General features: G+C 38.4%; 1 protein-coding gene across 1 annotated transcript in view; it reads left to right on the top strand.

The window, feature by feature from the left end:
• The window catches only part of CLIC4 (chloride intracellular channel 4), an 81,826-nt gene extending 66,219 nt beyond the window's left edge, over positions 1-15,607 (top strand). The window contains exons 5-6 of the mRNA XM_004005110.5: positions 10,503-10,684; positions 12,007-15,607. Of these exons, the coding sequence (XP_004005159.1) occupies positions 10,503-10,684; positions 12,007-12,171 (347 nt within the window). The 3' untranslated portion in view covers positions 12,172-15,607. The remainder of the gene's footprint in view (positions 1-10,502; positions 10,685-12,006) is intronic.
• The last annotated feature ends 4,965 nt before the right edge of the window (positions 15,608-20,572 follow it).

Below are 20,572 nucleotides of genomic sequence, written 5' to 3'. Positions count from 1 at the left end.
CAGCCCTGGAACCATATAAGGGCTTCCCTGATAGCTCAGTTGGTAAAGAATCCACTTGCTATGCAGGAGATCCTGGTTCAATTCCTGGACTAGGAAGATCCGCTGGATCCATATACTTGCTAACCAGTCAGCTTTTTCTTACTGCCTCCTCTATGAGCCTCTGAAATTTACAGTTCACTTTATAATATCAAGGAGTTGTAACAAGTCAAATTCCAAGATGTCAGATCTCCTTTCTTTGATGTTGAGAAAGGGCAAATTCTCTTCTCCTTTATCTCAGTATCTGTAAGATAGGATAATATCTACTTTATGTCCTTTGGCTGCTCTGAGAATCAGTTCTCTTAACATATGTTCATCAAGTTTTTCAACTGAACAATAAGAAAGTAATCATTGTTTTTTACTTATGAATTTTAAATTGTAAAGGCAAAATAGACATTTTCAAATAAACAGAAACCAAACATTCATGTTAGCAGACTCATACTAAATGAAATACTACTAAAAGTAGCTTTTCAGGCAGAAGGAAAATGATTTCAAATGAATACCCAGAGATGTAGGAAGGAAGAGAAACCAAAAAGTAGTACAAATATATTACAAAATATAAATGAATACTGTCTGTATAGAACAGTAATAACTTATGAGATTTAAAATATATGTCAAATTAATACAAAAAACAATAGTAGCATGTGAGTGAAGTGAAGTCACTCAGTTGTGTCTGACTCTTTGCAACCTCATGGACTGTATAGTCCATGGAATTCTCCAGGCCAGAATACTGGAGTGGGTAACCTTTCCTTTCTCCAGGGGATCTTCCCAACCTAGGGATCGAACCCAGGTATCCTGCATTGCACGTGGATTCTTTACCAGCTGAGCCACAAGGGAAGCCCAGGTGAGACAAGAAGGCAATTAAATACAATTAGAGTGTTCTAGGGCTTTTGTATTATCCTGGAAATGGTAAAAATTATAATTAAGCTTTAGTAAGTCAAGGAAACATTCTAGCCAAAAAAATGTAATACACGAGTAGAGGGAGAAATGAAAAGTAATTTTTTTTTAAATTAATCCAAAAGAAGGCAAGAAAGAAGAAGAGAACAAGAATAGGCAAATAGAAAACAAATGCATGATGGCAGTTCTAAACCAAAGTTTGCTTAGATGTAAATGATTCAGATACTCCCAAGTAGAAAAGAAAATTTGCTAACAGGATTAAAAATAGTTGTTTTTGTACAAGAAGAAATACTCCCCCTTCACACACATTTGAAATACACACAGATAGATAGACAGACATGTCATCAGACCCCGGAAACCTGAATGTAACAGTGTAAATACTAACCAAAAGAAAGATGGTAAAGCTATATAGACATTGCACAAAGTAGACTTTGAGGAAAGAAGCATTGCTAGAGATAATGAAACATATTTCACAATGATTTTAAAAGATCAACCCACCAATAAAATAAAATAACTCTAGATTTATATTTATAAATAAATTCACTACCCTGGCCTGGGGAATTCCATGGACTGTGTGGCCCATGGGATTGCAGTTGGACATGACTGAGCTTTCACCCTCAAAATATATAAACCAGATTGACAGAGCTAAAAGAGAAATAAACTAATCCACAATCTTGGTGGGAGATCTTAACTGACTCCTTTAGCAGCAGCAGTTAGTAACTTAGAATCTGCCAAAAAGAAAAATTCAGTGAGAATATAGAAGAATTGAATAAGACAGTAATCAAGTTTAATCTCACTATAATTTAATCTCATAGTGCCCCCAAACTGCAGAATATACCCTTGTTTTTCAAATGCACGTGGAACACAAAATTGACTGTAAAGCTGATGCGTGTGTGTGCTTAGTCAGCTAGTCAGGTCTGACTCTGCAACCCCGTGGACTATAGCCTGCCAGGCTCCTCTGTCTATGGCGATTCTCCAGGTGAGAATACTGGAGTGGGTTGCCATGCCCTTCTCGAGGGGATCTTCCCAACCCAGGAATCAAACCCAGGTCTCCCACACTGCAGACAGATTCTTTATTACTTGAGCCACTCAGTTCAGTTCAGTTCAGTTGTTCAGTCGTGTCTGACCCTTTGCGACCCCATGAACTGCAGCATGCAGGCCTCCCTATCCATCACCAACTCCTGGTGTTTACTCAAACTCATATCCATTGAGTCGGTGATGCCATCCAACCATCTCATCCTCTGTCGCCTCCTTCTTCTCCCACCTCAATCTTTCCCAGCATCAAGGTCTTTTCCAGTGAGTCAGTTCTTCACATCAGGTGGCCAACGTATTGGAGTTTCAGCTTCAGCATCAGTCCTTCCAATGAACACTCAGGACTGATTTCCTTTAGGATGGACAGGTTGGATCTCTTTGCAGTCCAAGGGACTCTCAGGAGTCTTCTCCAACACTGCAGTTTAAAAGCATCAATTCTTTGGCGCTCAGCTTTCTTTAGAGTCCAACTCTCTACTTACCTGACTACTGAAAAACCATAGCTTTGACTCGATGGACCTTTGTTGGCAAAGTGATGTCTCTGCTTTTTAATATGCTGTTTAGGTTGGTCATAACTTTTCTGCCAAGGAGCAAGCATCTTAATTTCATGGCTGCAGTCACCATCTGCAGTGATTTGGGAGCCCCGAAAAATAGTTTGTCACTGTTTCCATAGTTTCCCCAACCATTTGCGATGAAGTGATGGGACCAGATGCCATGATCTTCATTTTCTGAATGTTGAGCTTTAAGCCAACTTTTTCACTCTCCTCTTTCACTTTCATCAAGAGGCTCTTCAGTTCCTCTTCACTTTCTGCCATAAGGGTGGTGTCATCTGCATATCTGAGGTTGTTGATATTTCTCCTGGCAATCTTGATTCTGTCTTGTGCTTTTCCAGCCCAGCATTTCTCATGATGTACTCTGCATATAAGTTAAATAAACAGGGTGACAATATACAGCCTTGACTTACTCCTTTCCTGATTTGGAGCCAGTCTGTTGTTCCTTGTCCAGTTCTAACTGTTGCTGCCTGACCTGCATACAGATCTCTCAAGAGGCAGGTCAGGTGGTCTGGTATTCTGAGCCACTAGGGAAGCCCATAAAGCTGAACCATTAAGCAAATCTGAAAAATTTTCCAAAAGAAATTGACATCATATCAACCACAAAGAAAATAAGCTAGATATTGGTAGCAAAAGTACAGCTAGAAATCTCTACATGTTTGAAAAATAAGCAGTGTCTTTCTGAGTAACCCATGGGTTGAAGAATAGCATGATAAAAATATACCCCGTCTAAATTTATATGCTATCATTTGGGCTTCCCAGGTGGTGCTAGTGGTAAAGAATCCACCTGCCAGTGCAGGAGACACAAGAGATGCAGGTTCAATCCCTGGGTTGGGAAGATCCCCTGGAGTGGGAAGTAACCACCCATTCTAGTATTATTGTCTGGAAAATTCTATGGACAGAGGAGCCTGTCAGGCTACAGTGTATGGGGCCATAAAGAGTCTGACAAAACCGAGTGTACACGCACACACACACAAAGCTTCGTTTAGAGGAAAATTTATAGCTCTAAATGCATATATTAGAAAAAAAAGAGCTAAAAATTGGTAACCTTAAAGTATCCACCTTAGGGATTTAGTTAGATCAGCAAATTAAACCCAAGAAAGTAAAAGGAATGAGATACTCAAAGAGTAGAATTTTATGAAATAGAAAACAACTAGGACAGGATTAGCAAAGCTAAAAGTTCTTTGAAAAGTATAATCAGAAAATTGATGAATTCTTCACAGGAAAAGTCAAGATAAGTAAAAGAAGGTAATAACCAGTATTAGCAATGAAAGGGAATTACTACAGATCTTACATTTAAATGACTTGGGAAGGATATTATGAAAATGTTTATGTTTATAAATTTGAAAACACTATTGCATAAATTTACAGAGAGTACCGTGTAAGAAAATTGTTACAAGAAGTGATTCAAGATGTGAATTGTCTTATATCTGTAATTAAAAACCGTCTCACAAAGATGGCTTCACTGATGAACTCTTCTAAGTATTTGGGGAAGATGTAACATCAGTTTGCATATACTCTTCCAGGAAACAGAAAAGAGGAAATACTTCCCAGCTGGCTTTTTGAGGTCAAACGATACAAAACCATCAAAAGGAAGGAGTCTTTCAGGCCAGTCTCTCTCAAACATAGTCGTAAAAGGCTAAAACAAAATATGCCAGATCCAGCAATATGTAAAAGATAATACATAAAGTCAAATTGAGTTTAATTGAGGAATGGAAGATTGAACATTCAAAAAAAATATATTCAAATTGTCATAATAATAGAATACAAGAGAAAAATTATGATATTATTTGAATTGATGCAGAAAAGGTACTTGATAAAATTTAATACTTATTAAAATGTTTATTTTTTAAAAATAAACTATATATAGCAAGAAATTTCCTTAATCTGACAGAGAATCCACAGAAAAGTCATACTTAATAGAGGAATAGTGAAAGATTTCCTCTTCAAACCAAAACTAGAAAACAATGCTATTGTCACCACTTCTATTTAGCATTGTATTGGTGGTTTTGACCAGTATAATAGGCGAGAAAAAGTAATGAATTATGTGAGACTTGTGAAAGAAGGGATAAATTTGTCATTATTCTTAATATAATAAAAAATGTAGAAAATCCAAAGTAATCTACAGACAAACCCTAAGAATTAAAAAAAAGTGAATTATCAGAGTGATTACATATGAAGCTATTATAAAAGTCAGTTTTATTATTTGTGCCTGCTAGCAAGAAGCAATAGAAAATGTGATAAAAAATATTTATACAATAAAGAATATCAGATATTTAGGAATAAACTTAACAAAAATGGACAAGACTTCTGCATAGAAAACATAGAAATCTCTTTTAATTTCATAAAGTTGAATAAAATTTTTAAAAAATGATATTCATAGATTGGGACACTCAAAATTATAAAGATGCCAGTTCTCAAATTGAAGTTGTGTTGAACCCATAGCTCATTCAAAAGTTCAACAGTTTGTGTGTGTGTGTGTGTGTGCATGCGTGCATGCTTACACGCATGTAAATTAACATGCTAATTCTACAGTTTATTAGGGAAATGTAAGGAGCCAGGAATAGCCAAGATGATCTTGAAGAAAGATGTGTTTGAAAACTTATACTGCCTGATGTCAGGATGTGTTGTAAAGGTACAGTAGCTAAAACAGTGTGGTATTAACGAAGGATAGACAAATAGAACAACAAAACAGAATAAAGAGTCAGAAAACATCCCTCTATACACAATCAATTCTAAGTGGATTAGAGATATAAATATACTTGGTAAAATATCTTCCAGAAGATAATGGAGAATAGCTTCATAATTTGTGTTTAGATAAACCAAGGCAAACCATTCAATATCACAGTAATCCAAGTCTATGCCTCAGCCAGTAATGCTGAAGAAGCTGAAGGTGAACGGTTCTGTGAGGACCTTCTAGAACTAACACCAAAAAAAGATGTCGTTTTCATCATAGGGGACTGGAATGCAAAAGTTGGAAGTCAAGAGATTCCTGGAGTAACAGGCAAGTTTGGCCTTAGCCTTTGCCCTGCTTCATTTTGTATTCTAACAGTTTTGCCAACAGAACACACTAGTCATAGCAAGCACCCTCTTCCAACAACACAAGAGATGACTCTACACGTGGACATCACCAGATGGTCAACACCGAAATCAGATTGATTATATTCTTTGTAGCTGAAGATGGAGAAGTCTGTACAGTCAGCAAAAACAAGACCAGGAGCTGATTGTGGCTCAGATCATGAACTCCTTAATGCCAAATTGAGACTTAGTGGTTCTCAGGTATGACCTAAATCAAATCCCTTATGATTGATTATACAGTTCAGTTCAGTTCAGTTCAGTCGCTCAGTTGTGTCTGACTCTTTGCGACCCCATGAATCGCAGCACGCCAGGCCTCCCTGTCCATCACCAGCTCCCGGAGCTCACTCAAACTCACGTCCATCTAGTCGGTGATGCCATCCAGCCATCTCATCCCCTGTCGTCCCTTTCTCCTCCTGCCCCCAATCCCTCCCAGCATCAGAGTCTTTTCCAGTGAGTCAACTCTTCACATGAATTGGCTGAAGTACTGGAGTTTCAGCTTTAGCATAATTCCTTCCAAAGAACACCCAGGACCGATCTCCTTTAGAATGGACTAGTTGGATCTCCTTGCAGTCCAAGGGACTCTCACGAGTCTTCTCCAACACTGCAGTTCAAAGTGACAAATAAATTCAAGGAATTAGATCTGATAGAGTACATGAAGAACTATGGACAGAGGCTCATGACATTGTATAGGAGGCAGTGATCAAGACCATCCCCATGGAAAAGAAATGCAAAAAGGCAAAATGGTTGTCTGAGGAGGCCTTACATATAGCTGAGAAAAGAAGAGAAGAGAAAGGCAAAGGGAAAAAGGAAAGATATACCCATTTGAATGCAAAGTTCCAAAGAATAACAAGGAGAGGGATAAGGTCTTCCTCAGTGATCAATGCAAAGAAATAGAGGAAAACAACAGAATGGGAAAGACTAGAGATCTCTTCAAGAAAATTTAGAGATACTAAAGGAACATTTCATGCAAAGTTGGGCACAATAAAGGACAAATGGTATGGACGTAACAGAAGCAGAAGATATTAAGAAAAGGTGGCAAGAATACACAGAAATATCGTAATGACCCAGATGACCTTGATGATCACTCACCTAGAGCCAGACATCCTAGAATGTGAAGTCAAGTGGGCCTTAGGAAGCATCACTACGAACAAAGCTAGTGGAGGTGATGGAATTCCAGTTGAGCTATTTCAAATCCTGAAAGATGATGCTGTGAAAGTGCTGCACTCAATATGCCAGCAAATTTGGAAAACTCAGCAGTGGCCACAGGACTGGAAAAGGTCAGTTTTCATTCCAATCCCAAGGAAATGTAATGCCAAAGAATGCTCGAACTACTGCACAGTTGCACTCATCTCACACTCTAGCAAAGTAATGCTCAAAATTCTCCAAGCCAGGCTTCAACACTATGTGAACTGTGAACTTCCAGATATTCAAGCTGGATTTAGAAAAGGCAAAGGAGCCAGAGATCAAATTGCCATCATCCATTGGATCATTGAAAAGGCAAGAGAATTCCAGAAAAACATCTGCTTTATTGACTGTGCCAAAACCTTTGACTGTGTGGATCACAACAAACTGGAAAGTTCTGAAAGAGATGGTAATACCAGAGCACCGTACCTGCCTCCTGAGAAATCTGTATGCAGGTCAGGAAGCAACAGTTAGAACTGGACATGGAACAATGGACTGGTTCCAAATCGGGAAAGGAGTACGTCACGGATGTATATTGTCACCCTGCTAATTTAACTTATATGCAGAGTACATCATGCAAAATGCCAGGCTGGATGAAGCACAAGCTGGAATCAAGATTGCCAGGAGAAATATCAATAACCTCAGATGTGCAGATGACACTACCCTTATGGCAGAAAGCAAAGAGGAATTAAAGAGCTTCTTGATGAAAGTGAAAGAGGAGAGTGAAAAAGTTGGCTTAAAGCCTAACATTCAGAAAACTAAAATCATGGCATCTGGTCCCATCACTTCATGGCAAATGGATGGGGAACAATGAAAACAGTGACAGACTTTTTTATTTTTCGAGGCTCTAAAATCACTACAGATGGTGACTGCGGCCATGAAATTAAAAGACGCTTGCTCCTTGGAAGAAAAGTTATGACCAACCTAGACAGTATATTAAAAAGCAGAGACATTACTTTGCCAACAAAGGTCTGTCTAGTCAAAGCTATGGTTTTTCCAGTAGTCATGTATGGATGTGAGAGTTGGACCATAAAGAAAGCTGAGTGCCAAGGAATTGATGCTTTTGAACAGTGGTTTTGTAGAAGACTCTTGAGAGTCCCTTGGACAGCAAGGAGATCCAACTAGTCCATCCTAAAGAAAATCAGTCCTGAATATTCATTGGAATGACTGATACTGAAGCTGAAACTCCAGTACTTTGGTCACCTGATGCGAAGGGCTGACTCATTGGTAAAGACCCTGATGCTGGGAAAGACTGAAGCCAGGAGGAGAAGGGGCTGACAGAGGATGAGATGATTGGATGGCATCACCAACTCGATGGACATGAGTTTGAGTAAACTCCAGGAGTTGGTGATGGACAGAGAGGCCTGGTGCGCTGCAGCCCATGGGGTCGTAAAGAGTCAGACACGACTGAGCAGCTGAACTGAACAAAAGGTTTCTTAAGCTGAACACAAAGTACTGATCATAAAAGAAAAAAATAAATGGGACTACATTAGGTTTAATAATTTATGTTCATCAGAAGTCATCATTAAGCAAGTGAAATGCAAGAAGGAATGTATAATACATGTAAGCATAAAGAATTTGCATCTGCAGTATGTAAAAAAACTGCAAGTCAGTACAACAGATAGTCCAAGAGAAAAATGAGCAAACAGCACTGTACAAAAAGAGGATATCCAAAGAGGCAATAAAGAGGAAAAGATTAAAACCGAATCTGTCATCCTAAAAAAGGGTTGAAATTAAAGAGACTGTACCAGATGTTGAAGATGTGAAGTCCCTGGAACGTCCATACCTGCTGCTTGCTGTGCTGAACTTGGAAAACTGATCAATTTCTACTAAAATTGGAGACACGTATACCCTATAACCTGCACCTCCACTTAAAAAAGCTGAAGGGACTTCCCTGGTGGTCCATTGGCTAAGACTCCACACTCCTACTGAAGGGATCACCCCGAGAGTCTTTTGCTGATCAGCTTCTCTATAGTACTTTCATTTTCCCAGGTATAAACTCAAGAGAGTAGGGACATTTTATGTTTTATTCAGTAGTGAGTTTAACGACGCTTAGAACAAAACTTGGCGTGTACTAGGGCTTCAATTTGTATTTTGTTGAATACTTCTATCCTTCTTTTTCCATCTTCAGCTTGGTTTCCAAGCTCAGAAGGTTTTTATCTCTTATGTACTTCTAAAACCCTTTTTATACATACAGCCCTCTACCTAAGATTACTATCTATTGTCTGGACTACTTTGAAGGGATCAAGGGATGAGTTGAGGGGAGCAGTCTGGAACAAGTGTTGTGTTTGGATGTTTATGTTGCTGGTGAAATATCTTAATATATAGCATGTAAAGCTTTGCCTTTTTCTGTAATGGATCCAACTTTATTCAAACTTATAAGTAATACGGAGTGTCACCTCATGATTTTAACACTCTTTTATGGCAAGTACATGTACTGTACTCATCGTTGTGAACTCATCTATTCTGGGAGTGGGAGATAAAGCTGGTTTGAGAAGATAAAAGGCAAAAAAAAAAAATTTTTTTTAAAGGGATAACCGAGGGTCTGTCTTCGTTGCTTCATACCCATTCTAATGGTGTTCCCATCCCCTCTTTGCTAAGGGTCACCGACCTTGACTTTCTAGATATACAGAGTGGCTGCATTCTACTACTCTCTGAATTATAATAATTTTAGCATCTTAATCTATTTTGCGGGCTTCCTTGATGGCTCATCGGTAAAGAGTCCACCTGCCAGTGCAGGGTATGTAGGTTTGACCCCGGGTCAGGAAGATCCTCTGTAGAAGGAAATGGTAACCCACTCCATTACTCTTGCCTGGTAAGGCCCATGGACAGAAGAGCCTGGTGGGCTACAGTCCACAGGGTTGCAAAGAGTCAGATCCGACTTAGTGAGCAGACAACAACAAAATCTATTTTGCTGAAAGTGAAGTTGCTCAGTCGTGTCCGACTCTTTGCGACCCCATAGACTGTAACCCACCAGGCTCCTCCATCCATGGGATTTTCCAGGCAAGAGTACTGGAGTGGGGTGCCATTTCCTTCTACAGAGGATCTTCCCGACCCAGGGATCGAACCCGGGTCTCCTGCCTTGCAGGCAGACATTTACTGTCTGAGCCACCGGGGAGACCTGAAGAGGGCTCCAGTTCAGTATTGTAGATTGAACTCTAATCTGACATCTGTTTTTCATATTATTATAAGATAGTGCTGTTTTTGGTTTCTTGTGTATATTAAGGCAGTGCAGAAACTTCAGGCTTCTCTACTTGAATTGGTGTTTCTTAACACATTTCATGGATAGAAATCCAAATATTTTTATAGGAGCAGGATTTAAAATTGAGGGCAAGAATCTCTGTCTCAGCAAGACTTTCTTTCCTATATTTGAAATAATAGGTTTGTCTTTTCTCACCCATTTTTTTTTGTTGTTTTATTTTCTGGTTTAGATATCAACTGTGTTGGGCCATGATGCGTTTGTATATGGGACATTCAGTTATTAACAAATATTTACAGATGACACTATCTGAAATCATCATACTTGCTTTTATATTTATCTGTAGTTTTACCTGTAAATTTGTCTCATCTCTTCCCCCCAAGTGAATAAATAAGCTCCAGGAGAGTAGGAACCTTGTCTGTTTTGTACCCCAGTGTCAGAGAGACCAGTTACGGACTGAAGGAGTAACACTTCTAGACTTTGGGGGTTGGGTGGTTTTCCTTCTTACAGCATTTCCATTTTTCTTTCAGCTTTGGAGCGGGGTCTCTTGAAAACACTGCAGAAACTAGATGAATATCTGAATTCTCCCCTCCCTGATGAAATTGATGAGAATAGTATGGAGGACATTAAGTTTTCCACACGTAAATTTCTGGATGGCAATGAAATGACACTAGCTGACTGCAACCTGCTGCCCAAGCTGCACATTGTCAAGGTAGGCCTGCAGGATGTGGGGTCACGTTGCTATTAAACCTGATACCTTTTTACGAAGACAGGACTCCCCCTGTGTGTAGAACTTGGCTGATATTCCGACACTCACTATTTAGAACCTCCAAACAGTGTAACTTAATGTTGTCTAGGCAATAGGTGAAACACCCTAAGGTGTATTAAATGGAAAATTGTGTATTAAAATCAATGCCTATGAGAAATGGAAATTTTTTTTCTATGACTGCATAAAAATTCAAGGTAACTTAAAAGTGCTTGCTATACTTCCATACAGCATCAAACTTTGTTCTTTGATCACCTGGCTTTTTCTTTTCAAGGCAGAAAATATTTATTGAGCGTTTATTGTGTGAATACATTTACTGGGTTTCCCAGGTAACACTAGTGGGGAGACATAAGAGACCTGGGTTCGATCCCCGAGTTGGGAAGATCCCCTGGAGGAGGGCATGGCAACCCACTCCAGTATTCTTGCCTGGAGAATCCTATGGACAGAGGAGCCTGGCGGGCTGTGGTCCAGAGGGTCGAAAGGAGTCAGACTCCTGAGCGACTAACACAAGTGACAGTGTGTGAAACTCTATGTTGTGCACTAAAGATCAAGGTCAAGAACAACAGATCTCGACTAGTGTGTATGTTTGCAGCGGTATCTTTTTCGATCCATCTCTCAGAATAATGGAAATAAAACAAGAATAAACAAATGGGATCTACCTAAACTCAAAAACTTTTGCATAGCAAAGGAAACAAAGTGAAAAAACAACCCACAGATTGGGAGAAAATATTTGCAAACGATGTGACTGGCAGGAGATTAGTCTCCACAATTTACAAACATCTCATGATTTTTAACAACATCAAAACAACCCAGTCAAAAAATGGGCCGAAGACCTAAACTAGTGTGTATGTTTTAAAGTATTTATCCAGTGATTACACGTGACTGTTTCTCTTGTTGGTAGAGGCAGGCGTTTGCAGTCACCACCACACTTCGGAGTCTCTGGTGTAGTTTGCGGTCCTTATCATTATTTTAAATGTCTAGTTATAATGAAGGGGACAGACTTCAAGTAGAGGCAGTTTTGAGAGGTTCACGGAGTTAATTTGCCCTAAAATCAGAAGACATAAGAGACCTGGGTTCGATCCCTGAGTTGGGAAGATCCCCGGGAGGAGGGCATGGCAACCCACTCCAGTATTCTTGCCTGGAGAATCCTATGGACAGAGGAGCCTGGCGGGCTGTGGTCCAGAGGGTTGCAAGGAGTCGGACTCCTGAGCGACTGGTTTATAAGACATGGCATATAAACACTAACTTCTGACCTCTTTGTATTCCAGGTGGTGGCGAAAAAATACCGCAACTTCGACATTCCAAAAGGAATGACTGGCATCTGGAGATACCTGAGTAACGCCTATAGTAGGGATGAGTTCACCAACACCTGCCCCAGTGACAAGGAGGTGGAGATAGCATACAGTGATGTAGCCAAGAGACTTACCAAATAAAAGAGCACTTGCGAGAGAAACGTCTTCACATCTTCCCCTGACTAAGAACATACTTTTCCTAACAGACTGCTCCTCTTCCTAGAAAGTAGAAACTTTTTTTGGCACGAACATGCAGTTATTCCAGATTAGGATAAAGGATAGAAAAGGTATAGTAGCTGTCTTGAAATATATATACTCCTAAGCAGTATTATTTTAAAATTCCTTTACCCTGCCTGTGTCCCCTAGCCCACATCCTCTTCTCCTCCAATTTGGAGCACTCCCATCACAAACTTTCACTTTAACGGTAGTTTAAAGGCAGTTTGCCATCTCTCTGGAACCTTCATCACTGGAGTCCATTCACTGTGTATCGATGACAGAACTTTTGAGGTGCACTGTTCAACTGTTAAAATAGTAACCGTAAAAAAAATAAATAGTAACCATGTCCCCTTCAGTCAGGCCCAAACTGGTGCATAATGCATGGTACAAGGAATATTTATGTAGTTTTGGAATTTTATAATAATTAGTAAGAGTATATGAAAGGATTGCTACTGTATCAAAATATTCTATTTCAATTTAGTCTATCCTGGATATGTACTAAAGGATGTTACCACCTGAGAAGAGTGCTTTCTACCGAAAGTCAGTGCAGATTTTGTTATTTTACTTTGTACATGGATTTTTACTTTTGCCTAAAAGCATTTTTCTTTCATATTAATGATGACATCTGACACTACTTAGAAGCTGAAAGTTTAGAGGGAAGGATGGTATTTTAAAATCTTCTCAAGCATATTATGAATATAAGAGAAACCAATGGGCACCTGATCCACTCAGTCTAAATATGTTACCGGTTATATGTATTTTGTCCAGTGCCATTCATTTGGAACATTATTGCTTTCTTCCTGAATTTTAAAGTGCTCTTTTTTAAGTTAAGCATCAGCCTTGCTGTCTGTAGATCTTCTGAGCAACATTACGTCAACTGATACTTCGTTCATTTAGCTCTAGCAGTACAGTGATTAGTAATGTATGTAAAAGTTAACCTAAGGAGTATAGCATGGGTTTGTCAACATACCAAGTAGAGTTTTGTTTATAAAGCATATTTAATGTGGATAATCTAAAGAGTATAGTATACATCCTATATTAAAAACAAGATAAAACAGGTTATTATTCCACCCCATTTACTGTTAGACTTCAGGCAGAGGATGGTTCACTCCTTTTGGACTAAATTATAGTTGTGATGGTGACTTAATATTTACTGCAGTTTTGCCTAATCTCAATCATTGTGTTTCCTTCAATTAAATTTTTCTGAAGCTATGTTGAGGAATAGCACTCTGCATGTTTGTTTCTTAAACTGAAGTCCTAAACCAGGAATTTTGTGTGTTGTAACAAGGGAGGATAAACTTGATGAAAATAAAAGTTTGCTTAGTATTTATTCACTTAAAAAAGAAAAAAATGACTTTCTGTGTACTACTCCAAAGACTGGTTGTGACTATAGTAATGTTTTTGGTCATTTTTATACCTAACTTGTTTAAGAAGTACTATTTCTCATAGGCTGTTTTTGGAAATTTTAAGTATATTGCTTTAAAATAGCAATGTTTTTTCCCTATGATATGCTAACATTTAGTAAACACTGGCTTTATGGAAGCAGCCTGATTTTTTATAAGCATTATGCATTTATTTAAATCTATCAGTAATTAGCTTGGTGTAGAAAGATAAGAAAAACTCCATATTGTATCCATTTGGCTCAGGGAGATTTCTTTGCTTTACCTTTTTTAGAACTCCTTATTGCTGAACAAAGTTAGGGTACCCACCATTTTGTAATAAAGTATTGGATGATGACTTATCTTGTTCCAGGAAGAAGCACTGTCAGGTTATATGCTGAGAAAGTCTATGGCAGCAGCTTCCGTGGGTGAATTGTGCCACCTCTGCACCAGTACACAGACAGCCATCTTCACTTTTCACTTACTTTTATAATAGGACTAACTTGGTGTCAGTTATTGAATCTTGCCTCATAGCTTAAAGCATAATTCAGGCAAAGTAGGTAAAGCATAATTCAGGCAAAGTAGGGCGTCTGTTTCAAGTGAATGGTGGACTAAGTGATGCAGAGTAGAGGGATAGTGAGGAAAGCTACAGTCCTCAAAACAGGGATGAAAAACACATTCTGAAATTCAGTTGTGAAGAGTTTGCCACTTTGGATATTTATTCTCTTCTTCTTTTTAAAAAATGTACCCCATGATTACACTTGGCTGTCTCTCTAGATATCCAAGGAAGGGAGGGTCTTTCTGTTATAATTTTGATGAGGGCAGAGTTGTGTTTCTGTAGAAAGACAGATCTTATTACTTTATCAGGAAAGTTAGTCAGATGAGATTGAGATTGGCAAATGGACAAAAGCTAGTAAAAAAAGATGATCCTAGAACATACCTTTTTTACCCCATCTTACATTTGTGAAAAAATCATAGCTTATAATCTTGGGAGATTTGGGACATGAAAAATTTTCATGGTAGTTCATGTATGGGTTGATGTAATAGAAATAATCTGATACTATTTCTACAACTACTGAATCATTCCTCCCTTCATTTAAACCCCTTTTGTTTCACTTAAGATAAGAGTCTGAATGGAATATCTTATAGTTTCCAAGGGATTCTGAGAAATTTTTCTGTTCAACATTTGGAAGGCTGTCTACTATTTCAGTTGATATAAATTCCCCCTTAAAAAAAAACAAACAGATGTGGACTTTCTGTATAGTTCTGTTATTTTCTTTTACCAAGATTGTTAACTTTTGTGATAAAATCCATGCAGGCTTTTATTTCTTGGTGACCTCGGCTTATACAGCTATCTTTAAACCCTTGAGCAATCTGTATACAATGAAGAGGTTTCTGACATTTACTCTTACACTGATTTGTTTGACTTTAGAATTTAGGCACATTTACTTCTGTTGCTTGAATCTCTTTAGAGCTGCGTGTAGATAGCTTTTATTTCTGTGCATTTAAAATAATCCATTTAGAAAATACGTGGTAAAAATGAGAAGAAATAGAAATGTATTTTTTCATGAACATTTTGATACACATTTCATCAAACTTATTGATTAACCAATTTCTTACACTGGTTATAATCAGTATTTGATTCAAAGAGAGGGAAGCATTCATTATTATACTGTATCATCATTTTTATTCCATCCTTTACAAATTACCAAGGTTGGGGCTGTCAAAATCATACTTTTATTATGGAAAAAAATTTCAACTCCCCCAAATCATAATGTTGAACAGAATTGAAGTATTTTTTTTAATTACTTGAAAAGGAAAATGAAAGCTTATTATAGAATGCTTGTATTTTCTTTTCTCTCTCTGGAACCAGTATATTGCTGGCAGCTATTGTATTAAAAAAATAAAGTATATTTTCACTATCATAAAAGGTTCTTTTTTCCCCCCCTCATGAAAATAAATAACAATTTGGGGTAAAAGTGTTTGAGACTATCTGTGTTTTTCTTGAGGGGGCGGTTCAGCCCATTTAATAGATTAAAGGGAAAAACCATACGATCATCTCAGTAGGTGCATAAAATAACTTACAAAAACTTTCACGGTACCCATTCTTAGCAAAACGGGATCAAAGATTAACCTTTTTTTAACCCAATAAAGACATCTGCCAAAAACCTACAGCAAATTTCATAAATAAATGTGAAACAAGCCCTCATTAAAGTCAAGCAGAATACGATTGCCTTCTATCACAGCTATTACTCAGCTGTTTTACATAACTACTGTATTAGAGGTACCCTACACCAGTGCAGTAAAACGTAAAAGGAATAAGGAATGGAAAAAGATGGACCAAATGACTTCTCCTTTGTAGATGATACAGATACAAAAAAGAAATTCAAAATAACCTAATCGAAATAATAAAATTCAGTTGCTTACTGGATGCAAGATTGAACTATATACTAACATTAACCACATTAAAAATAAATAGATAACATTCATTTCTTCTAGAAGTAACATTCTAGTAACATTCATTTCTTCTGGAAGAAAACTGGGTCACAGAAAAATGGATGAAAATTGTCAGTGTTACTTTTTTGAGCTTTTGGAAATTTGTGCCATAAATACATTACCTATTCTTTTTAAAAAGTACTTTAAAAGATCATCTCTAAGGTATTTGGGATAAAACCTGATGAAGTATGTGCAATTCCTTAATGGAGAAAAGTACAAAATATTAAAGGACCTAAAAGAAACCTCCTCAATGGATAGGTATACCATGTTCGTGGATGGAGAATGTAAAAGTTATAAGAATTTCAGTTAAGTAATTTATAAATTCAATATATTTTCCCAACAAAATCCTAAGAGCGTGTTTTTTGGGGGGGGCTGGTGGGGAACACAGATAAATGGATTTAAAACATTCATGTGGAAGAAGTATGCTCTCCAAATAGCCAACATATATCTGGAAGGAGAGGGAAAGAAAAGAAACTTGCTTGTCAGGATATAAAGTCTTAAAAGCTTAATATAATTGATGAGTATTAGGTCACATCAACACAACACTCCTGCTGCAACTACCAGAAAAAAACTGGTTTAAAATACCAAAAATTCAGTACTGCTTTTAAACATCAGAAAACTAGGGAGGCAATAAGGACTAAATGAATTGGGTTTCAGAGGAGGAAGCCTTTCTGAGGTAAACTGATGGTCTGGCCACTTTTTCCTTAGGGAGCTTTTGCTGATTCTGGGCCAGGAACTGAAGACTGGGTTTAGCCCATGCAGAGGGGCGCTACTGGGTAAAAGAAGATATAAGGTCCCTGGTGATGACACACTGGGAACCTGAGACACCCTAAATAAGTGACTGGTTTTCTCCCAGGACGTTTGCTGAATTCCAGAGCTCTACATGCCATGCTGGAAGCCACCAGAAGCCCAGGGCCACCGAAAGGCAGAGCGAAACGTCCCACAGCGACACAGTACTTAGACAAAATTTCACTCAAAGGTGGGCTTACCTGAAACAACAGCTGTAACTTAGTGGTTGCCTGTTACTAGGGTTGGGAGTTCACAAAGAGACCCGACTGAGCGAGTGAACAACAGGGTTGGGAGTGGGAATTGACCGCAAACAGACCTGAGAGGTCTGTTTTAAATACAGATTGTAGATGAGGGTCTAGTATCCAGAATATATAGAGAATTGTTAAAACTCAGTAATAAAAAGACAACCCAGCTGGGGACTTTGCTGGCAGTCCAGTGGTTAGGACTTTGCTTCCACCGCAGGGGACATGGATTCAGTCCCTGGTGAAGGAACTTAAGATCCCTGCATGCCACGTTGTGTAGCCAGACAAAACCCCACAACCCAACCAAAAAATGAACAAGGGTTTAAATGTACATTTCTCCAAAGAAGATCTCCAGATGACCAATAAACACCTAGAAGCTTAACATTATTAGTCATTCAGTTCAGTTCAGTCGATCAGTCGTGTCTGACTCTGAGACCCCATGAATCGCAGCACACCAGGCCTCCCTGTCCATCACCAACTCCCGGAGTTCACTCAGACTCGCATCCATTGAGTCAGTGAAGCCATCCAGCCGTCTCATCCTCTGCTGTCCCCTTCTCCTCCTGCCCCCAATCCCTCCCAGCATCAGGGTCTTTTCCAATGAGTCAACTCTTCACATGAAGTGGCCAAAGTACTGGAGCTTCAGCTTTAGCATCATTCCTTCCAAAGAAATCCCAGGGCTGATCTCCTTCAGAATGAACTGGTTGGATCTCCTTGCAGTCCAAGGGACTCTCAAGAGTCTTCTCCAACTCCACAGTTCAAAAGCATCAATTCTTCAGCACTCAGCCTTCTTCACAGTCCAACTCTCACATCCATACATGACCACAGGAAAAACCATAGCCTTGACTAGATGGACCTTAGTCGGCAAAGTAATGTCTCTGATTTTCAATATACTATCTAGGTTGGTCATAACTTTTCTTCCAAGGAGTAAGCATCTTTTAATTTCATGGCTGCAGTCACCATCTGCAGTGATTTTGGAGCCCAAAAAAATAAAGTCTGACACTGTTTCCACTGTTTCCCCATCTATTTCCCATGAAGTGATGGGACCGGGTGCCATGATCTTCGTTTTCTGAATGTTGAGCTTTAAGCCAACTTTTTTACTCTCCTCTTCACTTTCATCAAGAGGGTTTTTAGTTCCTCTTCACTTTCTGCCATAAGGGTGATGTCATCTGCATATCTGAGGTTATTGATATTTCTCCCGGCAATCTTGATTCCAGCTTGTGTTTCTTCCAGTCCAGCGTTTCTCATGATGTACTCTGCATATAAGTTAAATAAGCAGGGTGACAATATACAGTCTTGACATACTCCTTTTCCTATTTGGAACCAGTCTGTTGTTCCATGTCCAGTTCTAACTGTTGCTTCCTGACCTGCATATAGGTTTCTCAAGAGGCAGGTCAGGTGGTCTGGTATTCCCATGTCTTTCAGAATTTTCCACAGTTTATTGCGATCCACACAGTCGAAGGCTTTGGCATAGTCAATAAAGCAGAAATAGATGTTTTTCTGGGGAAATGTAAATAACAAACCATAAAAAACACCCTTTAAGATGGCTATAATCAAGAAGACAGACAATCAGTGTTTGCAGTGATGTGGATAAATTAGAACGCATGCATACATTGCTGGTACAGCCACTTTGGCAGATCCTCAAAAAGCTAAGCATAGAACTAGTAATACCCAGCAACTCCACCCCTAGGTTTATAACCAGGAGAAATAATGCTCATGGCCTGGTTTTTCATAGTAGCCTCAAATGGAAGCAAATAGCCATCAACCAGTGACTGGATAAAATATCCATATAATGGAATACCATTTGGCCATTAAAAAAATACTGATACAACCTACAATGTGAACCTTGAAAACATGCTCAGTGAAAGAAGCCAGACACAAAAAGGCTACATATTATATGGTTCCATTTATATGAAATGGCCAGCATAGACAAATCTATAGAGACAGTAAATTAATGGTTGCTAAGAGCTAGGGAAGGACAGGATGGGAAGTAACTGCTAGTGAGTAAAGGTTTCTTTTTGGAGTGATGAATGTTCTGGAATTAGCTAATAGTGATGATTGCACAACTTTGTGAATATACTAAAACCCACTGAGTTGTATACTTTAGAAGGTAAACTTCATGATATATGAATTATATCTCAATTTTTAAAAGTTACAAGGGGTCCATTCTGCCTGCTTAACAGTTTTGGATAAACAGTGTATAGACAGGTTGATTGGCAAAGCTAGTGATGTCTATTTCCTTTGTATTTGACTTAAATTTCGATTTAGATGTCATCCAGAATATATTCTTAAAGAAGAAAGAGGGGGGAATTGTGCTAATGGCTGCCCAACTTAATAAATTTACTAAAAATATTTAATTTTGTTTGCCTAAAATGGGTGAATTCTACAGTTTGTAAGTGAAACCTCAGTAAAGCTATTTGAAAAGAATATTGCAATAACAGTTCAAATCTGAAATTAAGAACTCACCATGTGGGTTTAACAGCAGAGTGCACGCAGCAGGAGCTCGGATTAGTGCTTGAAGATAGGCCAATAGAAAAATTCAAACGGAAGCAAAGAGTAAAAGAATGTAGAAACTAAACAAAAAACCAAGCGCACAAGAAACACGGTGAACAGAGCCTAAGCATACATGTGACTGAGGTCCCAGACATGAAAGGGAATGGGGCAGAATCAGTATTTGATGAAATAATAGCTGAGAATTTTCCCAAACTGTTGACAAACTTTAACCTATAGATTCATAAAACTCAGCAAATTCGTTATGGAGTAAAAGCAAAACCAAAAGGCACACTTTTAAGAATACCTTATGCTGGAAACCAAAGACAGAAGACTCTAAAGACGGCCAGAGAGAAATATGTAACCTTTGAAGGAGCAGTGGCTAACTTTTCAGAAGAAACTTTGGAAGCCAGAATCTTAAAACTCCTGAGAAAGGTCTGCCGACTTAGAATTGCCAACTTAGTAAGAATATTCTCAAAAGCAAACTAAAGGCATTTTCAGACGGACAAAAGTTGAGAGAATTAAGCACCATCAGACATGTGCTATAAAAATACTTAAGTACTTCAGCCTAAAGGAAAACGCCCCCAGGTGGTAGTATAGAACCAGAAGGAAGGATGAAGAGCAAGGAACAGAGTAAATATATAGGCACAATATGAAAGAATATTGACTTTTAAACCGCAGTAATGTCTTGAAGACATATATTGTTAAAAATATGTAATATGGAATATATAACAGCGGTTATATATTATACATGTATAATAGTGTGGAAGGGTGGAAGAAAGGGTTGTTTGTACTTGGCAAGTAGTAAAATTGCTAATTTAACAAAACCTGTAATCATAAATACTGTAATCTCGAGAAGATTAGGTATTATTAGGATAACTATAAAAATAGCTTGAAAATCTAAGCTTCAAGAGTGCATTAATACATTTATCT

This window comes from Ovis aries, chromosome 2 (genome assembly GCF_016772045.2).
Source record: "Ovis aries strain OAR_USU_Benz2616 breed Rambouillet chromosome 2, ARS-UI_Ramb_v3.0, whole genome shotgun sequence".
Lineage (NCBI taxonomy): Eukaryota > Metazoa > Chordata > Mammalia > Artiodactyla > Bovidae > Ovis > Ovis aries.
This window is presented reverse-complemented; position numbering and strand designations above follow the sequence as displayed.